Below are 26,754 nucleotides of genomic sequence, written 5' to 3' on the forward strand. Positions count from 1 at the left end.
TTTGATTTTTAATTGATCTTTATATATTAATGATAAAATTTTTACCAGATGTTTCTAGAAATGCTCAATTGTCAAAGCTATTTTGAATTTTAGATTTCTAAATCTTAGTTCTATACATTTGAACTGAGAATCACTTGTCATTATGATAACTTCTAAAAGCCCAACACTTATTTTTACAAGGAAAGGACCTGAAGAACCATGCTCCCAACCAAGAGTTTACATACATTCTGTCTGGGACTATATCAAGTATGACACCTATAAGACTATACACTAAAATACTAAGTTAATCAAGTCACCGTCTTACTAAATTACTTATCTAACCAACTCATTTACATGAAAATATTTTGCCATACAAGCAATAAAGAAAAAAATACTCCTATATTTAAAGAGCAAAATTTATTGCTATTATTTAATGGATATTCTCTAAAGTAAAACTGTAAGATATACAGTATTCCCTCCTTTATTAAATACAAGGGATGAGAACTAGATTTAATTTGGGTAAAATTAATTACATCTTTGGCCTGATCTATAATCATTATTAATATATTAATATAGCATGCAATCGTAGAATTAGGTATTCATCTAATCCACCCTTGTCTAATTTCTTTCACCTTCAATAAAGAAAATTAAAAGAAACCGGGACTTAATAAAATAACATTTTTTAACTTTAAGTCATACTGAAAAAGGAAATTTAATTGTTGCTATATATTTTAAACCAGATAACCTTCATAAAAATGGAAAATTTTTATATGAAGATAACTTTTGTATTTATTGGTTGATTTATATGTGAAAGCTTGTTAATAAAAGAATATTGTACAAAATGATAAGCCAACTATCACTAATGTCTAACAGAAATTAAATTTTCATAGTTTATATTAACATATATAAATAAAAGATGTTTCTAAACAAATATTTTGAACTTTATAAAAGACCATTTCAATTTAACAAATAGTTGAATGAAATAAAATTTCACCTCCCATACAAGAACCACCCATAAATACTACCATAAAGTTAATATTTTCAAGTTCCTTTTAGAGCTGTTTCTACATTATTTAAAAAAAAAAAAAAAAAAGACAAGTTCTAAGTTACAACAAAGCTAGATTGAGCAGTAATGTGGGTTTCATAACTGCAAACTGAGTATGTAATTACAAACATTATAATGCTACTTATAGAATCCTAAGCCGTAAAAATTTTATTCCCATATGCTTGGTTTCATTATTATTATTCATATTTGTACTTGACACTCAAATATCTGCTTATATTAGATTAGAAATTAGAACTATAAATGAACTCTTAAGAGTTTATTCATAATTTATAACAACTCTCAATGCTAATGACACAAAGTTCATTTGAGTTAAGCGACTGTTGGCTGCAGGTATAAAAAACCCAAACTAAAGAATAAAGAATCTAACTTCTTAAAACCTTTCCCAGCATTTTTATTCTCTTTCTAGGAAACTAAGATATTCCTCTTCTGCACAGTGATACTAATTACGTATCAGAGGAAACTCATAGGCAGTATCACAGTTCTATAACCATTACAAGTCATATACAAGCCCAATATAATTCCTGATTTAAGTAAGCTTATTCCACATTTTTAAAGATTCAGCAAAGATTAGGAAGGCTAAAAGCTCACAAAAGAAGAAAGGAAACTGGGATAGCATAATTGGGATGGGAAGAGGGGAGGAGAATATGACAAGAGGAAACAGACAACAGTAAGGAAAAAAATGTTGCAATCAAGAGACAGAGGACTGGCCTGCCTTTGAATATCACTCCAGCTACATCTTAGTTCTTGGTCTTCATCCACTGTCAACAGCCATTCTGGCTGCATTTCTGAACTGGGCTCTCATGGAGGTGATACATTCACCAGCCATCTTTAGGAAGGTAAATGATTAATTGCACTGTTTTCCCACTGCTGCAAGGACAATGAAAGGGAAAGTAAACTTGTGCACCTCATTTCAAATCTAGTTGTAATTTTCCACACAACAATAAACAGAAACATATACTTTAAGGTTATCAGGCCTTTCTTTTTCTCTTTTCCTGTGTGTATGTGTGGTGTCTTTGTCTGTGTGCTTTCATCAGGATAGTAAATATGAAAATCCCAATCTCCAAATCATCATCCAGTTGATGATAACTTCAGGGTAATTTGAATCTTCTGACCACAGATACAAGAACATGGAATGCGTAGTTTTCTCTGAACATCCCTTTTAATTACAAATATTAAAGTGATCTAATATAATTATAAATAAAGAGAAAGCCATGTAATTTAGAATTACGATATCCACATATGAAAATCAATAGCAGGAAAATTTAACGTATAATTCTTACGTGAATATCTCTAAGGTCTACAAAGAAATTCTATTTAGAGGTCTCCTACCCAAGATACAACACAGGGTATGTTTTTGCTTATTTGTTTAAAGCAGTCTCTACACCCATCATGGGGCTTAAACTCACAACCTGGAAAGCAAGCGTTGCATGCTCTACCAACTGAGTCACCCAGGTGCCCCCACAGGGTGGTTTTTTTTTTTTTTTTTTCTTTTTTAATTTAATTTAATTTAATTTAATTTAATTTAATTTAATTTAATTTTTTAATGATTTTTCCCCCCACAGGGTGGTTTTGATACCAAAGTTCTAAAATAAAAGATCATGTCAATTTTATTTCTTTGCTTTTGCAAATAACGAAAAAGAAGAGGGGAAAACACACTTTTGTGCATTAGTGCTGTCTGGCTTAGTTAAATTCACTTCCAAAACACCTCCAGGAATAAGTAATTTTACAAAGATACGTCTACAATGGAAAAGTACCAGGTTGGTGTCTTTGGAGGGTCGTGTAAAGAAGTTGAGCACACAGATTAAAGAGAAATTATTACAGATATATTTCTTAACCCACCTGCTATCAGGTCATCAAGAGTGTCGGTAAGCGTCTGGGCTGGAGTTGCAACCATTAGTCCATCTGGTTCTTGAACTAACAGCCCCTGATCATGTCCAGTAATAGCAATCTGAGGCTGTCCTATAAGCTGATGATTACCTGATACTTTCTGAAGTTCAAGAGAACTTGTCCCATTAGAACCTAAGTCACCGGAAAAGTTACACTGTGGAGATGATAAAGGCTGGACTGGGACAAAATCAATTTGTGCTGCCGATGGTGGAGACTGGTGCTCATCATCAACATCGTTATCTTTAAATAAGAGTGTGTCAACCTGAGGTAACTCTGCAAAGTGATCCTCTGGGAGACTACCATCTCCTTCCCCTTCTGGGAAGACTCCGCTATGAGAGCACTGCTGCTGTGGAGATACTGTGTCTTTCTGACCTTTGGTTTCCAAGTATTCTTTGGTAAATTGCTGCTGTGTTTTCATCTGCAACTGCCTTTCCACTTTCTGCAGTTCCTTCAGTATTTTCTTCTTCTTCTGGACTTGCTCTTCTCTGTTCTTTTTAAGTTCTTCTATCTTATCTTTGTTCAGAGGTTCACCTTGAATTAACTCCAGTGACTTAAGCTGTGCTTTTTCAATAGCACTAATTCTTTGTCCCAGTTCATTCAGCTTGCCTTCAGTCTCCTCTACTATGCACTCCAAAGGCTGGTATGGGTGAAAAGGTGGCAGTACGTCCTGATCTGCTACCTGCAGGGAACTGGACTTCTGCTTGGATGTACCTAAGCACATGAAAAATGTTTGAAAAAGTGCCATGCTAAAAAAAAAAAAAAAAAAAATCAGCTCCCCCTCCCACACACACGGACCTCCCTCCCAAAACCCTTTTAACTAATGCTGTAAAATGAATGTTCAAAGACTCACACCGGTGGGAGGCAGATTAAAGACTAGACTCCTCTATTTCACATAGCACACACTGGGATGTTGCCAATTCAAAAAATGGGAATTTTTTAATTAAAAAATCGAATCTTTAGGATAGGAGGATTCTGGAAATTAAAACAGGTCCAGGAGAAAGGAAATCAAAGAGGAAAAATCTCGAAATTTTGCTTAGTAGATTGGACTTTTAAAGAACGTCAAATCTAAAATAGTGTCAAAATAGCGTTGAGGATATCATCAGTGTTAGCTTAACTTTTCAATTGTTTCTTCACAATATTAACTGTGCAAGTAAAGGTTACTACAGGAAACTGTAACTTATAAATCAAAGTAGTGAAAAGTATTTTTCAAGTGGCCAAAACCTTTGTCTTGTTACATTAAAATACAACATGAAATCAGTTTTTTCAGGACCTATCCTAAAACTTTCCACTAATAAGTCTTTAGCATTTCTTTACCTGAAAACTATATTAAACTTAGGTCACAAGGACAATTATTCTGAATTTAAATAAACTCTTCATGTAAAAGTCTACGAGAGAAACTGAGTATTACCCTAGGAGAAACCAGGCTTCTCATATAGGATTTCTCATACTGACAGTGTATGTTAAAAATGAAGTAAATGTGTGTTATTTTAAGATTTTGGATTGCACTTAAGTTACTCCCCTCATTACAAAATAATTATCAATATTAACAATCCTAACATTGGGACATAAAAAGGAAAAAAACATACAGTAACTACTCTGAGGCATACTCAAGGCTTAATCCTCCTGTTTAGGAAGAATTGGGACTATTCAGCAATAAAAAGGAACAAACTACTGATACATTCTATAAGGGGGATGAACCTTGAAAACATTACACTAAGTGAAAGAAGACAGTCACAAAAGATCACATATTATGCAATTCCATTTATATCAAATCTATAAAGAAAAAGGCAAATCTATAGAGACAGAAAGAAAAGTAGTGGTTGCTTGGGGTTATAGTAGTGAGAAGGAAGATTGATTACAAACTGGCATGAAAGGTCTCAGAATGATAGAGATTAAAACTAGATGGTGGTGATGGTTACAAAATTCTGTAAATTTACTAAAACTCGCTGCACTGTACACTTAAAACGAAGGACCTTTAACATATGTAAATTAAACAACAATAGAGCCGCTTTTAAAAAAGATCTGGGTAAAAAAATAGTTGTTTACTATTTTGAATTGCAGTCAACATATATGAATAATATAAGTAACTTAAGGTTTTTAAAAATAAGATCATCCAATGTATTCACAATGATTCTCAAGTCCAAAGGAAAAAGTCATCACCCATTTGATGTTAAAATACTCTGAATTACAAGAGGGTAATGAAACCACTAGGGAAAAAAATCAGAGCGTCAACTGTTTTTTGGTTTTTTTCTTCTAGAATCGGAGATCTCAAAACTGCATGTACCTCAAGCATCTTCAACATGTTATTAATGAAAAAGTCTAACAGTTTTCCCCCTAGATATTGACTTTAACAGTGTCAGGACACCACAGTTCTGAAATTATGGCAATCACTTTAAGAGAAGTATTCTTTGAAAGCAACCCTCATCAAAATGTATTGCCCATATTTAATTTTATATCTGAACTAAGAGATGGGTAAAGACTTTAATCTTCTTGAGCAAAAGCTGTTATATTTGTGAGATAATTTAATAACTACTATAAGATCTTACAGGAATTCATGGTTTGGTTTATCTGTTCCAAGTACCTAATAACAATCAACAGGTAAGAAAAAGGAGATTTACTGCCACAAACAGCTGTAGACATCTGCTAGTCCAGCAAAGAAATTTTCAATCATGTAATAAATGCAATAACATCAGCAATTTAGTAGCTCTGCAAAGAATGAATGTTCCTTTAAATGCTCATTAATTTTATTTACAACACGCTAGTATACTTACTAACAGGAATATGCCCTATATTTTTTTTTTTTCAAGTTTATTCATTTATTATTGAGACAGAGACAGTTCAAATGGGGGAGGGGGGGGAGAGAGAGAGAGAGAGAGAGAGAGAGAGAGAGAATCCCAAGCAGGCTCTGTGCTGTCGGCACAGAGCCCAACGCTGGGCTTGAATTCATGAAACTATGAGATCATGACCTGAGCCAAAACTGAGAGTCAGACACTTAACGGACTGAGCCACCCAGGCACCCCAAGCCCTATCTTGTTAACAAATAAAATCCAAGAAGTTTAGAGTACAAATTACTAAAAGTAACTTATGTAACTGAATATAAAGACTATAAGCTGAGGACATATGTAGCAGGAAGAACACGATGGTGGACAAAAAACAGTTCTTCCCAAAATAGCCAATGGCTGAGTATCTGTAATCATGGAGTTAGTGGGATTGCATAGCTACACAGAGCACTAATTCAAGCTATAAATCAAGAATAAAACAAGGTGGTGAAGCACAAATAATGTCACCTAATTATTCCTAGAAGTTAAAGCAACACCTTCTGTGTTTGGGAAAAGAAGAGAATGTGACAAGCATCCTTCTAGCAACAAAAATTTTAGTAGGTAGGAAGGCAGTTGTGTAAGATGACAGAAAGTAAGAGTTCTACCTTTTTAAAACATCTCCCACTGTCACATACAAATAAATTAAATCTATTCACTGGCAGCAGTGAGAGACATCATAAAGTACTATTTAGGAATATAGGTAAACCAACATCTAACTCTTTGGTCTGGTGTTTATCCTACTTCCTCAGCTTTCCCTTTTGTACCATCAATAAAACTAAGAGTTTGTAATAGGAAACCATAACACAGAGACGGTTTCAAACATAGCCTTTCTTTTATGCGCAGTAAGGGAATGAGGTAGACATATATTTGACAAAAATTTAGTTTACCACTGAAATGAGCTTAATTCCATCAGTTATTTTCATGTGTAAAATAGTATAGTGTGCAATAAAAAATAATGGCCAAAGGGAAAATTACAGGACATACAGATGGATCTGGATTTGGTTTCATATTTCCTTACTTGATTTTGTCTAAGGACATTTAAGTGCTGTTCCACAATTCCCTTGCTTTCTTACATTACTACACAGCATCTTACTAGAATGAAACAGCACTCCCAACTGGGTCTTAAATGGAAAAAAAGGTTGATGAAATACCATTGAAAATAACACAATACATCAAGTGTAGTAGAGTATATATTATCTAATGGAATTTGTATTTGGGTAAACAGATGTATATTGTGTTCTGAGTTTCAATATAAAATATTTCCTGTTATGGTCACAGTCAAAATGTGTCAAAAATGAAAGCCACTGGCCTAGAAAAGACTTATTTTGCCTTTATGCCTAAATTTCTATCTCAGAATTTCCCAAAGTAACAGGGCATGCTACACAGCTTTAATACAGTAAGGATAACCAAGCATGTCCAAAGACAGAGCATCTGTGTAACATCCTAAAAGATTAGTTCAACTTTCTGCTTTTTACTGTAAACAGCTATATGTTAAAAGATTAAATTCAGGCATATGTAAATCCATATAAGCATGATTACATGGAAATCTGCTAAACTAGAGAACATTAGGAGTAAAATTTCCAGAGGAACACTCCATTTCATTCACTGTACATATAATTTCTATACGATTTTACTGATTTGATATAAAAATAAGAACTTCTCATGTTACCTACTCTAATAAACAATTCGGGGATATAAAGCAGCATGTTAATTTCTTAGTTTATGTTCAAATTTTTTTCGATCTTGTCCGAACCACTCTAGAATACTACTTCTTAATTTTTTACACATCCTCTTTAATTACGTCTCTCTTCTTTAAAAAATTCTTAATAATTTTCTTTTGTCTTTAGAATAATCTAAATTCTTAGCCTGGCACCATTAATTTATTCAACAAATATATGAGCATCTAGTATAAGCAAGGCATAGTGAGCCACACAAAGATGAGCAACATAAACCCTGCCCTTGAGGAGCTTACAGTCTAAAAGGGGAGATAAAGATGTACAAATCCAAATGTAAGAATTAAGTCAAGGGTTGGAAGGCATGGAAATGGGAAGGAGGGTGTATAATATGGGAATCTTATGCATTACTAGTGGGAGTGTAAACTTCTATAGCCATCCAGGAGAGCAAATTTGTGGCACTTTGTCAGATAAACATTATGCATTCCTCAGACAGGTAATTCTGCTCCTGATTATATCCCAAAGAAATTCTCACACAGATCCACAAGGGACTGTACCATGACTTTCATCACAGCATTGTCTGTGGTGGTGGGGAATGAGAGGCAATTTGGTATACCCATCACTGGAAAAGGAGAAGTAAAACAAGAAAAATATACAGGGTGAAGCACTGTGTTGCCAGTAGAAATAATCTAGAGGTGGATACACATCGATAGATCTTTAAAACAGTGCTGAGTGAGAAAAGTAAAAAACAAAACACGACCTATAGCACAATACCAGTCATGCAAATCAAAAATACATACAAAGTAGTAAACATTTTATAAGAACAAAAGAACTCACATCAAACACAGTAGAGTCATTGCCTACTAGGGAAGTAAGGGAATGGGAAGAGGGAGAAAAGAGAATAAATAAAACAAAAGAGGATCCATGACAATAAAGCAGCAGGAATGGAGTATGATTAACTCAACCTTCTTTCTACACTTTGAAGTCCAAGGGGAGGGGAAGAGGCAGGAGTGACCAGAGTCTGAAGGAAGATCCCATAAAGTGTTGTTCGACTCCAGAGAAAAGAAATTACTCCTCAAGAGGGCCTGAGGTACACACAAAAGATGTGTTTTGTTTATCCTGACATCATTTTAGTGTTTTGCAACAAATTAGTTCTAAGATGTACAACCTGCAGAAGATAATTATGAGTCCTATCTTTTAGAATTCCTGGAGAACCAGTTACAACAAATAACTTGGATGCAAAAGTGGCTTTAAGTAACAAATTCATTTACAAAACTGATCTGGAAGGGCAAAAGGTTGATATTATTTACATATCCTTTCCCAACTGAACGTTCAAAACTATAGTTAGTAAAGCTAAATAATGCTAGAAAATGGAGCATACCACTATCACCTGGTTTCACATTTTGTTTATAGAGGTGATCTTGAGGCCTCTGTCAGATACCACCTAGAATGCTGATTCCTTTGAAAACCGACCATGGATAAGTGAGATTAGTTGCCTAAAAAAGGAGAATATGGGTCAAGATGGATGGAGCCTAGGCAAATGAAGCACATGGATCATGAAAGAAAAGAATATCTGAGTAGGATATATATAAAATACCTGGGTAAGTTGTTTTTTTTTAATGTTTATTTTGAGAGACAGAGAAAGAGAGAGACAGAGACAGAGCATGAGGGGGGGAAGGAACAGAGAGAGGGGGAAGCACAGAATCCTAAGCAGGCTCCAGGTCTGAGCTGTCAGCACAGAGCCTGACGCGGGGCTCAAACTCATGAACTGTGAGATCTTGACCTGAGCAGAAGTTGGACACTTAACTCACTGAGTCACCCAGGTGCCCCAAAATACCTGGGTAAGTTTTAAGGGCATGATATGTTCTAGAAGGATACAGATATGAATAATAAAAAGACTTCAGACATAAGTAAAATGTTCTAAGAACTTAAAAAATGATTGCTAGGAAAGGAAGAGAGTCCTAAAGAGTAAGAACTCTTCCTCCATCCCTAATCAAACATGCAACACAGAGATAGTCTAAGGACTTAGAAGAAACAAAAACACGAGCATTGAACAGAGATTTCACCACTCAAAGAAATTTCTTTACAGAAATAACAGAGTTTTGAGAAGAAAAAGACACTTTAAGGAGAAAAAAGTAATAATGTTTCTTCCATAATTTAAGATACGTTTTCCTATCTATCTGGATAATTCAGTATGTACGTTTACAACACCAACTAATTTTTCCTAATTCATAGTGATATAATATTCTACGATGCACATAATTTATATTAAAATAACATCTTAATACAGTGGATTATCACAGTTTGGCTCTACGTAAAGAACTATTAGGTTGGCAATGCCACTGGCAGCTGACAACATCAAGTACCCAAGGGTCTAAATACAAGTGTTAATTTTTTCCTTCTCTAATAATTTAGTAAAATGAAAGATCATTAAAAAATTAGTTCATTTTTATGCTATTCAGTAAGTAATAAAACATCAGAGTGAAGAAAATAAGTAGACACTCAGTAACGAAGGTCTTTCAGTAATTAAAAAATATGATTACTCACTTGGGCATCAACTTAAAGAAACCTTACCCAAACGTTTCTGTTGCCTTACATATTAAATCTGAATTTAAAATGTTTTACTTCTTCTCTGTTGACACTTTATGTCCTTCCTAGCTTATTTCTTGATTCTTTTGTGCCTCTGTGTTATTTTTTTTCAATATATTAAATTTATTGTCAAATTGGTTTCCAGCCTCTGTGTTATTAATGTATTTTTTAATCATTTCTATTTAGTACTGAATTTCCTTAGCCAAAGTTACTATAGTCTTCTACAATGTATAGCCAAACAAAAAATTATAAAAACAGAGACATTTAGGTTTAAGTATTTTACTAAAGGCTGTCAGTCAGTTAGGATACTCAGATTCCTTAACAAGTACATGCTTAATTTGTTTTTTATTTGTTAAGATTAAAAAAAGCAGTCTTAAAAAAAAATAGCAGTCTTATTTTTTGAAGAGTTTGAATAGCTAAGTGTCCAATAGAAAACTCCATAACTACCTTAAGTCAGAGACATTGCAGATATTTGCTCTCTGAAATTAATAGTTTAGAAATGAACTAATCCTTGATCATGGCCCTCAATACTCTAAATTACTAAAATTGACATAATTTAAAAGTAGCTTCTGTTTGCTGCTATAATAGTCACCTCTAACCAACTTTTCTCAAATCATAGTATTAGAGGTACTAACATATACTTACACACTTCACTGTAATTTCAAAAATCTAAAGCTTGGCTATTATATATTGAATGAAATACGCTCATAAATTTGTTTTTATGTAGTTTTTAATACCTTACATATTACCTACTTTATTTCAGAGATATGACAACTACACATGATTATCAAGTGAAGGTACTTTCTATCTACAAGTGAAGACAGCAGGAAAATATCAGAGCTCATAAACTTAAGTCCTTTAAATAATATATGCTCCTTCTTAATATTCACTTGGATATCATGTATATACTTTTTGATAGTTATTTGTCCAGGTTCACATGACAGATGTAAGCCCACCATATTCAGCATTACATGAAAGAAACTACATATAATTCTTAAACTTCTAACTCCCAGAGTTGAAAAGTGCTACTAAGACTTAACTAGACAGCAAACATACATTTTCATTCCTCATATTTTACTGTTGTTCAACAAAAGAATTGTCAAATGCAAAATGAATGCCTGATAAATTTTTGCTACTGTAATATAATCAACAGCCTGATATGCTTTTAAAGTATTTTCATCTGTGCAAGATGAAAACTCCAACTAGCAGTATGTTAGCAAGAAAATTAGAAGTCATTTTTCTTAGTATTTATGTTCTTTAATTTATAAATAATCTGTAAGACTATTAGCATTTGTCAGAAATCCCTAATTCAATTAATCCTGGGTACACAGTTACGGTGTACCATTAAAGTACTTTTGTGAATTCATTAATTAGGTGATGAAATACCCATTTTAAGGAAAATAATTCAATAACTAACCTTTTTGTACTCCTAAAAGGGCAGGAGAGTTCTCCTGTGACGTTCTATCAGGTTCCTGGGGAGGTACAACCATGGCAAGTGTATGCATTGGTACACGTGGAACCTAAAAAATTAACTCAGAAAAAATACCATCTCAGACCGAAGAATAAAAAGGAGGCCCTTAAATGAAATGAAATGGAAATTTAGATTTTATTTATATGCCACCAAATTCATTTTTTTGTTTCTTAAAAAAAAAAAAAAAAAAAAAAGCAAGCCTCACCAAAGAATAATTTCTGAGAATAGTGAATAGTGAATTGGACAAGCTCCGGCAATCTATAAGCAGGGAATGATTTAAGCTAAAGAGAATTAGTATTACTCTCTTGTTAGAGAGAAAGCCTTGTTGGGGCCTTGTTGGTTCTGACTATAGTTAAGAGTACAAGTCACATATCAACAGGCCAATTTACCCTTGTTCAAATTCTGTGTGGGTCAAAAAAAAGAAAAGCCAACATAGTCGCCAAATTGTGGTATTTTAGCAGTTCTCAGGGTAACATTGTGGAAAAAAACTTAAGATTTCACTGAACTTTGTATACTTAGTATACTCTACAGTCTCTCCATATTTTTAGGTAGTCTTATAAATTACTTTAATGAATTTCTGATGCATATATCCTAGTTAACTATACCCTGGTTGACAAAAGTAGCTATCTCTACAATAATTAATACTGTATTGGGAGGTACTCAGGAAGAAGTTATCTCTTGGTTCAAGATTATGCTTAAGGTATTTATTAAAAACAACCCTACAGTATGATGACAACTTGGAAAGTTTGTATTTATATTTGGTATTAAGTGTTTTGTAAAAAGGATTTTTTTTTCAGTGAGTAAGATAATAAGAAATTTTCATGTACTTTTGAAGAAAATAAGCCTTAAAGATTTGGGATCATGTTTATCTCAATAAGTAACAGAAAAGAAAAACAAATCCATTTTGCTTAAAACTAATTTTATTTTGGGGTGCCTGGGTGACTCAATCAGTTGAGTGTCCAGCTCTTGATTTTGGCTCAGGTCATGTTACCAGGGTTATGGGATCAAGCCTCACATCAGGTTCCTTACTGGCGTGAAACCTGCCTAAGATTCTCTCTCTCCCTCTGTCCCTCTCCCCAGCTCACATTCTTTTTCTAAAATTAAAAAAAAAAAAAAAAAAAAAAAAAAAAAATTGTTTTAAACTTAATTTTATTTATTTATTTATTTAATTTTTAAGTTTATTTATTTAAGTAATCTCTATACCCAACGTGGGGCTTGAACTCATGACCCTGAGATCAAGAGTTGTGTGCTCTTCTGACCAAGCCAGCCAGGCACCCCTAAAATTAATTTTAAACAAAAACTCCCAATCGATTTGAAGAACCTATATTTATAAATCAACCCTGTTTTACTTTACCTGAGATTGATCTTGAGAAGGTGAGGTGAGCTGAGACACATCTGTAGTAGGAACTGACAGAACATTGTTTGGATAATCCAACAGATAAGAAACAACATTTGTATGGCCACCTTTTGCAGCTTCAATGAGCATTGTAGAGCCATCCTGAGAAAAATTGATGCTATTAATTAATTATCTGCAAATTTCTGCTTATGACTGCTATAGACATTTAGTTTCTTGGCAACCTGCCTACAACCAACATTCATTTATAAACAGTAATGAATATTAAGCACCAAGATGAGGCAAGCATAGTTTCATTATCTCTTAATAAAAACTATTTATTTACTTATTTTTAAGTAGAATACCTTGAGTCGATGAGTAGGGTCAGCTCCATGAGCCAAGAGTAGCTCAACAACTGCCAGATGACCTCCTGCACAAGCCAGTGACACTACCGTATGGTCATTATTGGCTGTAGCCCTATTCACATTGGCACCTTCAAAGAAACATCAACAGCAAAATTAGAGAAAGCTGGAATCAAGTCAAGTTTGCAGATAATAATATCACTTTAGAGTTTTTTTGAAGTATGACATAAATTTAAAAAAAAAGCAAACAAATCCTAAGTGTACAGTTGAAAATTTTTTACAAAGTGAACACACCTGTGTAACCAGCACCCAGATAAAGAAACAGAACGCTATCCACATACCAGAAGTCCCACACCTTGTGCCCTCTTTGTCACTACCCACCCTTCCAATGGTACTACTATCCTGACTGCCAAACTGGTATTAGTTTTTGAACTTTATATGAATGAAATCATACAGTGTACTCTTTTGTGTCTGGCTTCTTTTGCCCAATTTAATTAATTTTCTTTTTTTTTTTTTTAATTTATTTATTTTTGAGACAGAGAGAGACAGAGCATGAACGGGGGAGGGGCAGAGAGAGAGGGAGACACAGATTCGGAAGCAGGCTCCAGGCTCTGAGCCATCAGCCCAGAGCCCGACGCGGGGCTCGAACTCACGGACCGTGAGATCGTGACCTGAGCTGAAGTCGGACGCTCAACCGACTGAGCCACCCAGGCGCCCCTGCCCAATTTAATATTTGTGAGATTCATCCACAATGTTGCACGTAGCTGTAGTTCGTTCATTCAATATCACTTTTAAAATGGAAAATCTATAAGACTAAGATTAATAAATATATACAGGTTAATGAAAGCCTCAAATAATATTATATGTCACTCTTAAAATGTTTCAAAGACACTAAGAGATATATAATTCTTCATATTGTATAATTTAAGAGTCAGAGGGACCTGGATATGGAGAGAAGACAATATCCAAAAATGTTATCTGAAAGGCTATTTAGTAAGTTGTTCAGAAGCGTTGTTCAACACGACCTGAAGAAAGTCTAAATGCAAAATCTTTTCTTAGACACAGAATCTGAAGCGGGCTCCAGGCTCTGAGCTGTCAGCACAGAGCCTGACACGGGGCTCGGACTCACGAACCGTGAGATCATGACCTGAGCCAAAGTCGGACACTTAATCGACTGAGCCACTCAGGCGCCCCACTGCTATAATTAATTTATTTAATTTTCAGAAATATCCAGTTGAACCTAATCCTAACTCACATAAAAGTACCTTTTGGGAAGGGCAAGACACACCAATAAACATTCTTACATTAGCAACATGAAATTAGTTTTAAGGTTGTTAATAATAATAAATTTAGATGGTAGGATTGGTTAGCAGCTACTATAGCCTAGGAAGGCTATAATCAATGTGTTCCTCCTCCTGACAAGCCTAATTACATGCTTAGCAGAGTTGTCACAGGGTATGATTAGATAACTTCCTTAGTAAAGGCGCATGCGAGAATTCCAAAGGTTACCCATTTGTTTATTATTACTTCAGTATGTTTGAGGTAAATTGCTTTTACAGACTATGTTATAACATTGTGTAAAGATATGCTTTATTTGATAACAAAAATGTGACATTAAGAAAATAAACCTAGGGGAGCCTGGGTGGCTCAGTCAGTTAAGCAACTGACTTCAGCTTAGGTCATGCTCTTGAAGTTCACGAGTTCCAGCCCCACATTGGGCTCTGTGCTGACAGCTCAGACCTTGAAGCCTGCTTCGGATTCTGTGTCTCCCTTTCTGCCCCTCCCCAGCTCGTGCTCTGTCTCTCTTTCTCTCTTTCTCAGAAGTAAATAAACATTAAAAACATGTTTTTAAATAAAAAGAAAAGATGGGGCGCCTGGGTGGCTCAGTCAGTTAAGCATCCGACTTCGGCTCAGGTCATGATCTCACGGTTTATAGGTTCGAGCCCTGCATCGGGCTGTGTGCTGACAGCTCAGAGCCTGGAGCCTGCTTCGGATTCTGTGTCTCCCTCTCTCTCTGCCCATCTCCCGCTTGTGCTCTGTCTCTTTCTGTCTCTCAAAAATAAATAAATGTAAAAAAAATTTTTTTTAATAAATAAAAAGAAACCTAGTTGTATCCAATTAAAGAAGAAAAGTATATTTAAAATGATAAAATTTTATACTGCTTTCTAAATAACACAAAATGTCCCACGTTTTGCTGGAATGTAGATATCAAATTTTTATTTTTATCTAAAATTTTTATTTCACAAAACATAACATCACCTGAGCAGAAAGACCTTCCTTGCATTTTAGCATCCTACCCCAGGATCTTTCATCAGATGCCAGAGTACCTCTAACACTATACACAGAGGCTGAACCAAATGAAATTGCTGATATTACTGTTTTTGATATATAAAACGACAGTTTTATATGGTTCAACCTAACATGGCTTTAGCAGTGTTTCACTTTTTCATAATAAACAGTCTTGAACTACCTTTTCACTCATCATTTGAACTTCTTTGCTAGAATATATTTTAATAGTATAATTTCTAGAGGAATATAAAATTAATAAAGAACAGCTTTGCATACTTGGTTAATTCAAGTCTATGGTAAACAATAGTAGTGGACTTTCTTCCACCCCTCCCCACCCAACCTTCCAGCAAAACTTCCTTATCATTAAGTGGTGAACAATACTCTACTAAATATAGCTGGTTATTTTATATTTGGCTTTTCCAACTTTTGGGAGCAATAATATGCTACTTGGTTGATGAACTTAAAACTCAAAACTAATAAAGAAAAATCCCATTAAGTACCTCATGAACTCTACACTTACTAAATAAAAAACAGCAAGAAAAGGTGATAATACGAGGTTCCTGCTTGGCTCAGTGGGTTAAGCGTCCGGCTCTTGATTTCGGCTCGGGTCATGATCTCACAGTTGTGGGTTCAAGCCCCGCACCAGGCTCTGCACTGACAGCGCGGAGCTTGCTTGGGTTTCTCTCTCTCTCCCTCTCTCTCTCTGCCCCTCCCCACTTGTGCACTCTCTCTCTCAAAAAATAAACTTAAAAAAGTATTTTCTAAAAAGACTAGAATACAATACTTGTACTGTAGGAAAAGTCGCTTTCACATAAATAAAAATAAATAAATAAACAAACATGCAGTTAAGGATTTTTTTTCCCAGAAATCACAGCTTCTACAGATGATGACTTATATTTTCCTTACCTTTGCTAATAAGAAACTGCACAGTGCACAAATGACCAGCTCTTGCAGCTTTCATCAAAGGTGTTCTTCCACCTTCAGATTCATGTTCCTATTAAAGAAACAAAAAATAATCCATCAGTGCCAATTCATTAACCATCCATTTTAAACACTTAGTACATATGACATGATAAATAAGAGATTTAATACTTACTTAATGTAGCCACTTATACTACCCATTTCAATTCCTACAAAATGTAGGATTAATTTCAGTCCACACTAGATGGTGTAACTTTTTTAAGGGCAAGTTCACTTTTGCATACCAAACAGCATTTAAAGATAATACTTATGTTCAGTTTGATCCTCAAAGAGAAATAGCTGCATTTTTCTAAGCATAAGGCTAAAAAGATGTTTTCCTAACTATTCATATGAATTATGAAAAAGGAACCTTAGTCATACAGGTGAGCAGGAAGATTGTGATCCTAACAGATTAGAAACCAATAAGAACTCTATCAAAGGGCAGAAACCAGTCCCTATAGTAAAACACTATGGTATTTCAAGAAAAAAGGGAAAAGAAAAATATACCAATGAGCAGACATTTTTTTAGAAATTAAATATGTAAGTAGTGAAAGGCAAAAACAACAGTTTTATAATAGCAGAAAGATTGCTGTTCCTTTTAGGAAGTTTGCCAGCAAGAGAAGTGAACGATAAAACAGCTTCCAACCATCCAAATATCAAATGCCACTAAAAGGAGCTTGCTTATATTATGTAGTAAGTAGTCCTGTTGGAAGAACTGTAAACTCTTACTATATTCATCTCAGTATGAAAATGTAGCTGATAAACTGCTTCCATGAAAAGTTCACTCACCTATCCCCTCTTTCATTATCTATGCAAGCATTAACTTCTGTTGTTCTGGTCCTCTTTTGCTACTAAGAAAAACTTGATAAAGAACAGTAATTAACTCAAGCTTTACTTCAGCTCTATTCTAGTTAACTCAGAACCCTTTAGCTACCACACAGTCAACTTAAAAACAGTGTGCTCTGGAGCGCCTTAGGTGGTTCATTCGGTTAAACATCCAATCCAATTCTTGATTTCAGTGCAGGTCATGATCTCACACTTGTGAGATGAAGCCCCTCTTCGGGCTCTGTGCTGAGCATGGAGCCAGCTTGGGATTCTCTCTCTACCTCTGTCTCTGCCCCTCCCCTACTCGCATGTGCACACATGCTCTCTCTCTCAAAATAAATGAACCAAAAAACTTAGTGTGCTTTGCCAATAGGATGCAACTTCGTCAGTTTATATAACTATACCTAATCTACAACATGGGCAAACTAACAATGAGAAATAAGTAATTGTCAACCTAATGGAAACTTCAAACTGGTCTGCAGTGATGGGAATTACAGTCTAAAAGAGATTTTAATATTTTTATCTTGATAGTGTAGAATCTCTCAGCCTCTTATAAAAATTAATGTTTTGACTTCTTGATTGTTATGTACAGATAAACCCATTTTAAGTTGAAAATATCTTAAATTGAAAATGCACTTAGGGGCTCCTGGGTGGCTCAGTTGGTTAAGCATCTGACTTCGGCTCAGTTCATGATCTCACAGTTTGTGAGTTCGAGTCCCGCATTGGATGAGCACGAGCCCTGTATCGGGTGAGCACGAGCCCCGCTTTGGGTGAGCCCTGCTTCTCTCTCTCTCTCTGCCCCTTGTGAGATTCTCTCTCTGCCACTCACTCACTTGCGTCCTCTAAATAAATAAATAAATAAATAAATCAGAAAATGCATTTAACACACCTAACCTATTAAACATTATAGCTTAGCTAAGCCTACCTTAAACATGCTCAGAACATTTGTGTTAGCCCACAGTTGGAAAAAATCACCAAGAACAAAGCCTTCTTCATCATAAAGTACTTAATATCTCATGCAACTTATTGAATACTGTACTGAAAGTGAAAATGATTCTATGCATAGAACAGAATGGTTGTGAGTGCATTGGTTGTTTATCCCTGAGATCCTTGACACCACGTGGCTCACTGGAGCTGCTGCTCACTGCTGCTTCCCAGCATTATAAGAGTATCTTAACAAATAATGCCAGCCCAGAAATAGGTCAAAATTCAAAATTCGAATGCTTTCTACTGAATGCATACTGCTTATTGCATATTGCAATATTGCAATTGCATATTGCTTTTGCATCATTGTAAAGTCGAAAAATCCCAGGTGAACCATTATAAATCGGGGACCATCTGTATGGACGTAGCTATATGAACCGCTCCTTCATCTTTCAATCATATATTAGTTTGTATAACTATTTGGCTAACATGTCTCTGCCACTAAACTGTAAGCTCCATGAGCATAGTAATCACATCCGTTTTTGCTTACCATTATATACCTAATGTCTAAAACAATGACGTGTTTCAATAAGGTTTACCAAGAAGGAACCTAAGTGTAACTGACCTCTCAAATCTTCCCTTTCATAGTACTGAGGTTTGAAGTTTTAATTTTCTACTAGGTAAATAAGAGAAAGAAAAGTTAATTTGACAAGAAATTAAGAGTAGTAGCTAAACTCAGAGTAAGACATTCATTATCTGCATTTGATAATACACTGTTATTAGAACATGGGTGGGCAATAATAACATCACTTTTCCTTTTTTTTTTTTTTTTCTTTCTTATCTCTTAAGCCTAGCAATGACACCCATCAGCATAACAAGGTCCTGTGAATAATGGCAAAGACAAAAGATTTTGAAAGCCCTCCTTTAAAATAAACTTTTAAAATAACTGTTAGGTCTGCATATATCAAACATTACTACAGCTGTTAAAGGATAAGAAATCACAAAAGTACAGTCCCAAGATCCTCACCCCAAGTCAAATTCCAAAATTCAACATACTAACCAAATTTCTGAAATGAAAGGTGTGAAAAGATGCCTGTTTTATTTTCCTCCCTATAAATATATATACATGCACTTTTTGGTTTTGAGAAACATTATTATGTTTGAGAAAATGGTTGATAAAACAATGCCCCAACTTTATAATGCATTATAATATTTCACATCTAAAATCAATACTGTAAATCCCACAACATATATCATTTGTCCCAAAATATCTGACCATTAAATCTTTCTTTTAAAATAGGAATGGGGCAGGGAGCACCTCAGTGGCTCAATTGGTTAAGCATCCGATTCTTGATTTCAGCTTAGGTCATGATCTCAGAGTTTGAGAGTTCTAGCCCCCCACTGGGCTGTGTGCTGATGGTGGGGAGCCTGCCTTGGGTTCTCTCTGTCACTACCCTACTCATGCCCTCTCTCAAAATAGATAAACTTAAAATAATAATAAAAACAGAATAGGAATCGGGGTATCTGGGTAGCTCAGTCGGTTAAGCATCCTACTCTTGATTTTGACTCAAGTCATGTTCTCCGTTTCCTGTGTGGGCTCTGTGCTGACAGCATGGAGCCTACTTGAAATTCTCCCTCTTTCTCTGCCCCTCCACCACTCACACTCTGCTTCTCTCAAAATAAATAAACTTAAAAAAAGTCTTTGCCCCCCTCTAAAATAGGAATCAAATTAATATATACTACTTACTTATGAATGTTGGGTTTGTTAGCACAGCCAATATTTGTTCAAGATCAAACTTTAACATATAAATTATGATATTTTTCCTTCATAAACACAGAAAATTATTTTCCAAGGTTATAAACTTAATATTGACATTGTAATATTGCTTCTTTCTCTGTTTTGGGGAATAGCTAGAATAATAAAGAGTTCATTTGTTCCTTGAACATTTGGTAAAACTCACCTATAAATCCATCTGGCTTCTTACCTTCATTGGATTAGATTTTAAACTACTGAATTCAATGTGTAACACTTACTGTTCTATTGAGGTTTCCTGTTCATGAGTCAATTTTGATAATTTACATACTCACAGAAAAAAATCAGTACTTATGTCAGCATTCAAACTTATTCACGTTCATATGACTGACTGCCTTACACATTTTAAAGATCTCTAATGTATCATATAGTTATAACTACCTTTAAATTTCTATCATTTACCTGTGCCTTTCCCCCTTTAAAAAAAAATAGTCTGCCTTATTTTGTCTATTTCAGTAGTTGTGTTTTGTTGTTAAATCAGCTTTTAATTTTGCTTTTTTCCCCTATTTTTCCTTTTTTATCCCTATTTTTTGTTTTCTATTCTATAAATTTTGCTTTTATCTTTATTCCTTTCTTGTTTATCCTGTTGTTTTTTTATTAGCCTCATTTACTTTCATTTTATATAATATAAAAAATTATCTTCTAAGGACCACTTTAGCTGTATCCTCTTACCTAAGTTTTGATGTGTAGTTTTTGTGATAACTTCTTTGTAATTTTTACTATGATTATAACTGTGATTGTCTCTAACCCATGCACTATGTAAAAGTATCTTTCTTCATTTTACAGGTGTATGGGATTTAAAAAGAATTTTTATTGTTGATTTGTAATTTTAAAGCAATAGAGACCAAAGAAATGTAGCCCATATGACTAGTAAGTTTGTTTTAAAGACTTTTTGTGGCATAAAACATGGACAATTTTTATATGTGTTCCATGTGTTGTTAAAGAATATATAGCATATATAGTGGAAACAATGTTAGCTCTATTTACAAGACCAAATTTGGGGCACCTGGGTGGCTCAGTCAGTTGAGTGTTTGAGTCTTGGTTTGGCTAAGGTTATGATCCCAGGGTCATGAGATCGAGCCCCATGTCAGGCTCTACACTGAGTGTGGAGCCTACTTAAAATTCTCTCTCTCTCCCTCTCTCTCTCTCTCTCTCTCTCCAGCTGCTCCTCTTCCACCCTCTCTCGCACTCTAATTAAAAAAAAAAAAAAAAAAACTATTAAAAAAAAAGAAAATTTGAGTTTTCTATTCTTAACAATTGTTTTGTCTATTTGATCAGTTTCATACAGAAGTGTATGGAAAAATCCTATCACCACAAATGTAGACCTATTTTTCTTGTAACTTTGTAATTTTCTATTTTACTTAGAGAGATCGTTAGTTACTGATTAGTAACTGATTGTTATGATCAGTTGGGACCATTTATCTCTAAAAATGCTTTTTACTTAAAATTCTACTTCATCTGGTATTAATACTGCCTTAATACTTTTTCCATCACTTTGTCTACCTTTCTGTATCACTGTCTTTAGATCTATCCCCCGAAAACAGAATTTGCTAGATTTTAGTATTATTCATCTAATTCAAAATCTCTGCCTTTAACAGCTGTGTCCAATAGGTTTACGTTTGTTCTGATTACTGATATTAAAAAAAAAAAAAAGTAAGTCAAGTTTTCCAGTACCTGATCTCTTCTCTTGAACAACACAGGGGCTCTAGTGTGGCCTTTCCACCTTCTAACACATCCTTCTGAATTTCATGCTATTGCTGCCTAGAATTTTAGTATTACTTTGGTTTTAAGCATAAAAATTTGGGTTTTGTATTTATAAATTTTTATTTATAATATGTTTCACTAATTTCTTTGCTTACCGTAGCTTCTTGCATCCCACGCCTTCCTTCCAGGATATATTTCTCTCCTTATTGATGTACATATCTTTTAGTAGTTCTTTTGGCAAGGATCTGAGGTGATAAGCTCTTTTATTCTTTGTAGATCTTAAAATAAGCTTATTTTTCCTTCTCTGGAATAGTGGCTGAATACAGAACTCTATTTTTTTTTTTCTTGGTATGTGGAGGATATTACTTCCCATTGTCTTCTGTGATTATTACTGTTGATGAGAGTCTGCTGTCAAAGTTTGATCGTTGTTCCTTTGAAGTAACGCATTTTTTTTCCTCTAGTAGCTTTTAAGATACTGTTCTTTATCTTTCAAATTCTACAGCTTCATTTGTTCTGCTTAGTGATTAATTTTTCAACCAAGGATTCATGTCTAACTTCAATTCCAGAAGATTCTCTACCATTAGCTCTTCAAACATTGCCTCTGCTTTGTTTGCATCTCTGTCCTCTCATTCAGGAACTTCAAAGAGATGTGTGGTAGAGCGTCTCAATCTACCCTTTCTCTCAGTTTCTCTTTCATATTTCCCATTTCTTTATCTTTATGCTATATCGTGTTATTTCTTGTTTTGTCATCTGATTCACTCATTTTTTTTATTCAGCATGTCCAATATACTACGTAACATATGTTGAATTTTTATATCCACAACTTTCTCCCCAAAGTTTAAATTTTTTATTTCATACCCGTCTGTTAATTCATAATTACTGGCTTTCATTTCATTTTCTCACATTGTTTTATGGCTATTGGTTATAGCTTAAAATAAGCATGTTTAAAGTCTTTTCTTTCAGTTGCCTGGGCTTGTATTCTGCTGCTTTGCTAACTTTTTGTTTGTTTGCATTTTGACTATCTCTTGATGTAGATTTGGTCTTGAACGTCATAATTTTTTTTGTTTGAAAAGCTCATTTTGCATGGGAGTTGTTTCTTTTATTTCCATCCATAGGTTTATCCCTTCTCATCAGATGGTTTGAAACTTGCCTGAATCTGGTCCTTAAAGTCCATTTCAAAAGTAGATCTTTCATTGGCAACTTAAATTTCCAGTCTTATGGAGTAATTTCAGTTCTGCTCACTAAATCAAAAACCAGTGGCCTCCCAGTTCTTATTTAGAGTGTTATGTCTGCATCTTCATTCTACCAAGAACAAGTAGATAATTTCTAATCGCAACCAATGGCAGTTGCTTGGAGGGTTTATTTTTTTTCCATCTTTGTTCATAGGTAGGGCAATAAGGTCCAGCTCCTTGCTTCAATCTAGCAGAGTAGATCTGCTGGCCTCTCTGTCTATTATGCATTCGGTCCCTATGTCCCTACAGAAAATGACATGCCAGTCCCCAACCCCTCCCACTCCGTTTTGTTTTGGTTTTTTTACTCTTAATTCTCCTTGGGCCTACAGCTTCAGCTGTGGGGCCATGATCCATTTCTAGTCCAGACTCCAGACTTTTAAAATCTTGTTTCTAATATAGCTACATATTTTTAGTCTAATATAGCTCCCATATTTTACTTGTATCTATGGACTTGAAAACGACAGAGAGCAGAGAGGTTTCAAAACAGACCAACACTGACTTTACCTTCTTGACTGGAAGTCATTTGTACCTATATTTAAACAAGCTTGAAATAGCTGAAAAGGACTCATTAAACACACAATAACCTAGACAGAGAGAACTTGGCCTTTAAAAAAATGTATTAGGAGTTTTGTGTATTTCACAAATAGTTTTAGACCAAGAAAAAAATAGGTAAAAGTTTTCCAGCTTTCAACAGTTAAACTAAAAAAAATATGTATACGTTATTCTTTAATAAAAAGTTAATAGTTAAAAAGTGGGAGGTCATATTTAAAGAGGTCATAATTAAGGTAGCTAATCACTCATGGTTGAAATATACTGATAAATGAATAATTAGAAATGATAAATCCCCTAAAATCTTATCCGTGAAAAATACACTGCAAAGTTCTGGTTCTGATGAATAAGCACTAGGAGAAAAAAGGTGTAGTTCCCCCCCCCTCCCCCATTTGGGCTTAGATAACAAAATTTAATTGAAAACAAACTTTATTATTTTTGTAAATAAGTGATTTCCTTTAAACTCACAGCCATATCCAAGGTATACATCTAAGGATTGTAACTATATCACAGAGGCAGCACTTCTTGGAGTTGGAGGAGGACATTGTCAAGGGAAGGACCAGAATCACAGGGAAGTGAGAGAGACTGTTTTATACCATATATGTACTACAGGATTCTGATGGACTTCCCCAGGGGGTATGTTCTTTCAATCCACCACTGTTATTTTAATTATTACCTGAGTGATGTGCTGTTACTGATCTTATTCATATCCCTCAGGAGAACATGAAATGCAAAAAAGATTGAGACACTAGTCTAGGGCTTGGGTTTAGCTCAGTCTCTAAAAATCACAAATAACAAAGAGAAAAACCAAACTTCTCAGTTTGGATGGAGGAAGAAGGATGGATTATAAAGCCAAGATGGAAAAGGAACAGAACTCAGCAGTGATACAGAATAATCTATGGACTCTAGCAATGTCTCAAAGTGTGGAATATGGAAAACTTGTCATCAGAATCTCCTGGGATATCATTTATAATGCAGATTCCCCATTTCGGATCTGCTAACTTTCAACTTCTAAAAGGGGGGCCACAAACCTCATTTTAAAAAAAGCATCTCAAGTTTTGAGACTTACAGCCAGAGAGAGAGACTTATAATCAGATTTCCTATAATAAATCTAGGGAGAAAGAAATACTTCATCTGAAATAACACTTAGCTTTACATTCCTGATTGGAGCCTAAGATAGTATACAACTAAAGTTCATATTTTCACATAATATTCTGTGAAATATATTTACTTTTTCAAAATAGAATGAATATAACAACTTCGTACTCAATAAGCCAATAATGAAGATGTTTAATAAGCATTGTGACTAAGAGCAGCTTGATACTAGGAAGCTTATTTTAGAAGGTCTAAGCTAATTGTGATACAATCACAATTTATTCTGAATTTTAAAATTAAGCACTGCTCCTTAGTTTAAACAAATCTCTCTGCATTAAAATGGATACTAAATTTGCTTAAAATCATCAGTACAAATTTAACACATTTTCTCAAAAGAAAAGTTTGCTTATGCATTCACCTTCTTAAAAACCAATTTCAGAATGATATTACAGGGGACAATTTTATGAAAATAATTTTAACTTTATAGAAATTAACGGCATGAATAATAGAGTCAATGTTTCACTAAACTAATTTTTTTGTTTGTTTGAGGATTATATAAAAAACAATCTAACATATCTCCCTACATCTATCTGAGTTTTGAATTTTTGATGAAAAAAGTTGAAAGCAAAGGATTTGGTAACTGAGACTTTCCCTCTGGAGTATGTTAAATGTCCCAGTAAGGAAGAATGCAAAAGAAGTATCTGAATAAGAAAATCTATTTTCACCTAAGATTTCTTAGGAATACCACATAAAAAGAATACTAAGGAAGCAAACTACTAGTAACATAAAACTCTTTTTATTGGAACTTCATAATCTTTTTCAATTGAAGAGGATTTCTTTTGTCACCCAGCAAGGTCCTGGAACTTCTTGGCTGGAATTCAGATATCCAGAGTTCTGGTTACCTATAACATCTATTCTTTATGTAGTAGCTTACAAGCATCAAAGGCCTCCCTCACCTGATGCTTGGCCGGATCTATGCCCTCCAAAATAGTCTTCATGTCCTCCTGCTTGTCCTGTGAAAGGAAAAAGAAGAACTCACGGATCTTATTCCAAAAATGAAAATCACATTTGGCCATGAAGACCTTGTGACTGGTATTTCAGGTGCTGGGTTTTGTAAACTCAGGATCTTCAACTAAAAGGAGTCTCATCTATAGAGACCATAATCTCAGAAGCCGACTATGATTTTATTTTAAGGGTATGATGTGGTTCTCTACAAAATAACTTTAATATAAACTTTAACACATGCAGATATAATTCTGCTGAATTTCTTGAACTCGTGCCTTTGTCCTCAAATACAACTAGAGCCACAGAATCAACAGTAGTGTCTTAGTACCTAACCAAGGAGAATAATTAAATCAAATGATTTGGGAATATCAAAAGTTGGGAGAAAAAGTAAGGAAAATACTAGAAGATGATTAAATAGTTATATAGCTTTCTCTCCAATTATAAATGCACTTGGTGCTCACACTTTTCAACTAAAACAGGAACCTCCAAAGGACTTGAGAGATGGAACAGACCTATTTTCTCTCGATCTAGACTCATGACAGAGAGAAAGTACTTGAAGGTAAGACAGAGATACAATAGAAGAAAGTGTAATAAGCCTTGCAGTCAACAACCAGGGTTAACTAAGTCTCCAAATAAAAGAAACATGGCCTAAAGGAAGCTTTACTTCTTAAGTCACCTCTGCCTCTTACTTGGGTGGTAGGCTTACCTAAGGGGATGTGTGCTCCTATGGTAGAGATGTGGTGAGAAAGTATGCTGAGACAACTACAGGACTTGAAGAAGCTGACTCTTAAGGCTCACTTTCTCTCCCTCCCCCACTGTCATATGATTTTCAACAAATAGCAAGCCTCACTCAAATATAAATAATAAGTACAAAGTATCCAACAGAGAACCTATTGAGAAATTCTCACAAAAATGCAAACAATAAAATTTCAGCCAAATATTCCCTATACTTCCAAATAAAGAGAACCTGAACTCTTAAAAAACTTGAACAAAATGATACAGCAGCAAGAAATTTAAAAGTAATAATGAAATAATGAAACCATGAAAACCACATAGAAGCACAAGAAAAAAAGTGACCCGGAGGATGGGCTTAAGAAAGAAACAACGCAAAAGAAAAGAAGAAAGAAATGAATTGGCCACAAAGATAATAAGAACAAGAAAGATCCATTATACAAATAA

The 26,754-nt window shown here is 34.6% G+C and overlaps 1 protein-coding gene across 5 annotated transcripts in view; it reads right to left on the minus strand.

The window, feature by feature from the left end:
- The window catches only part of ANKHD1 (ankyrin repeat and KH domain containing 1), a 133,167-nt gene that overhangs the window by 32,882 nt on the left and 73,531 nt on the right, over positions 1-26,754 (minus strand). For 2 of the 5 annotated variants that reach the window (XM_058734548.1, XM_058734540.1), the window contains exons 11-16: positions 25,527-25,583; positions 16,375-16,462; positions 13,183-13,310; positions 12,839-12,982; positions 11,431-11,533; positions 2,885-3,643 (exon numbers count right to left, since the gene is read on the minus strand). In XM_058734548.1, the coding sequence (XP_058590531.1) occupies positions 2,885-3,643; positions 11,431-11,533; positions 12,839-12,982; positions 13,183-13,310; positions 16,375-16,462; positions 25,527-25,583 (1,279 nt within the window). Of the gene's footprint in view, positions 1-2,884; positions 3,644-11,430; positions 11,534-12,838; positions 12,983-13,182; positions 13,311-16,374; positions 16,463-25,344; positions 25,584-26,754 lie in introns of those variants that run through there. The other 3 variants (XM_058734551.1, XM_058734556.1, XM_058734566.1) reach the window with 2 other exon arrangements.

The sequence above is a fragment of the Neofelis nebulosa genome, chromosome 1 (assembly GCF_028018385.1).
Source record: "Neofelis nebulosa isolate mNeoNeb1 chromosome 1, mNeoNeb1.pri, whole genome shotgun sequence".
NCBI lineage: Eukaryota > Metazoa > Chordata > Mammalia > Carnivora > Felidae > Neofelis > Neofelis nebulosa.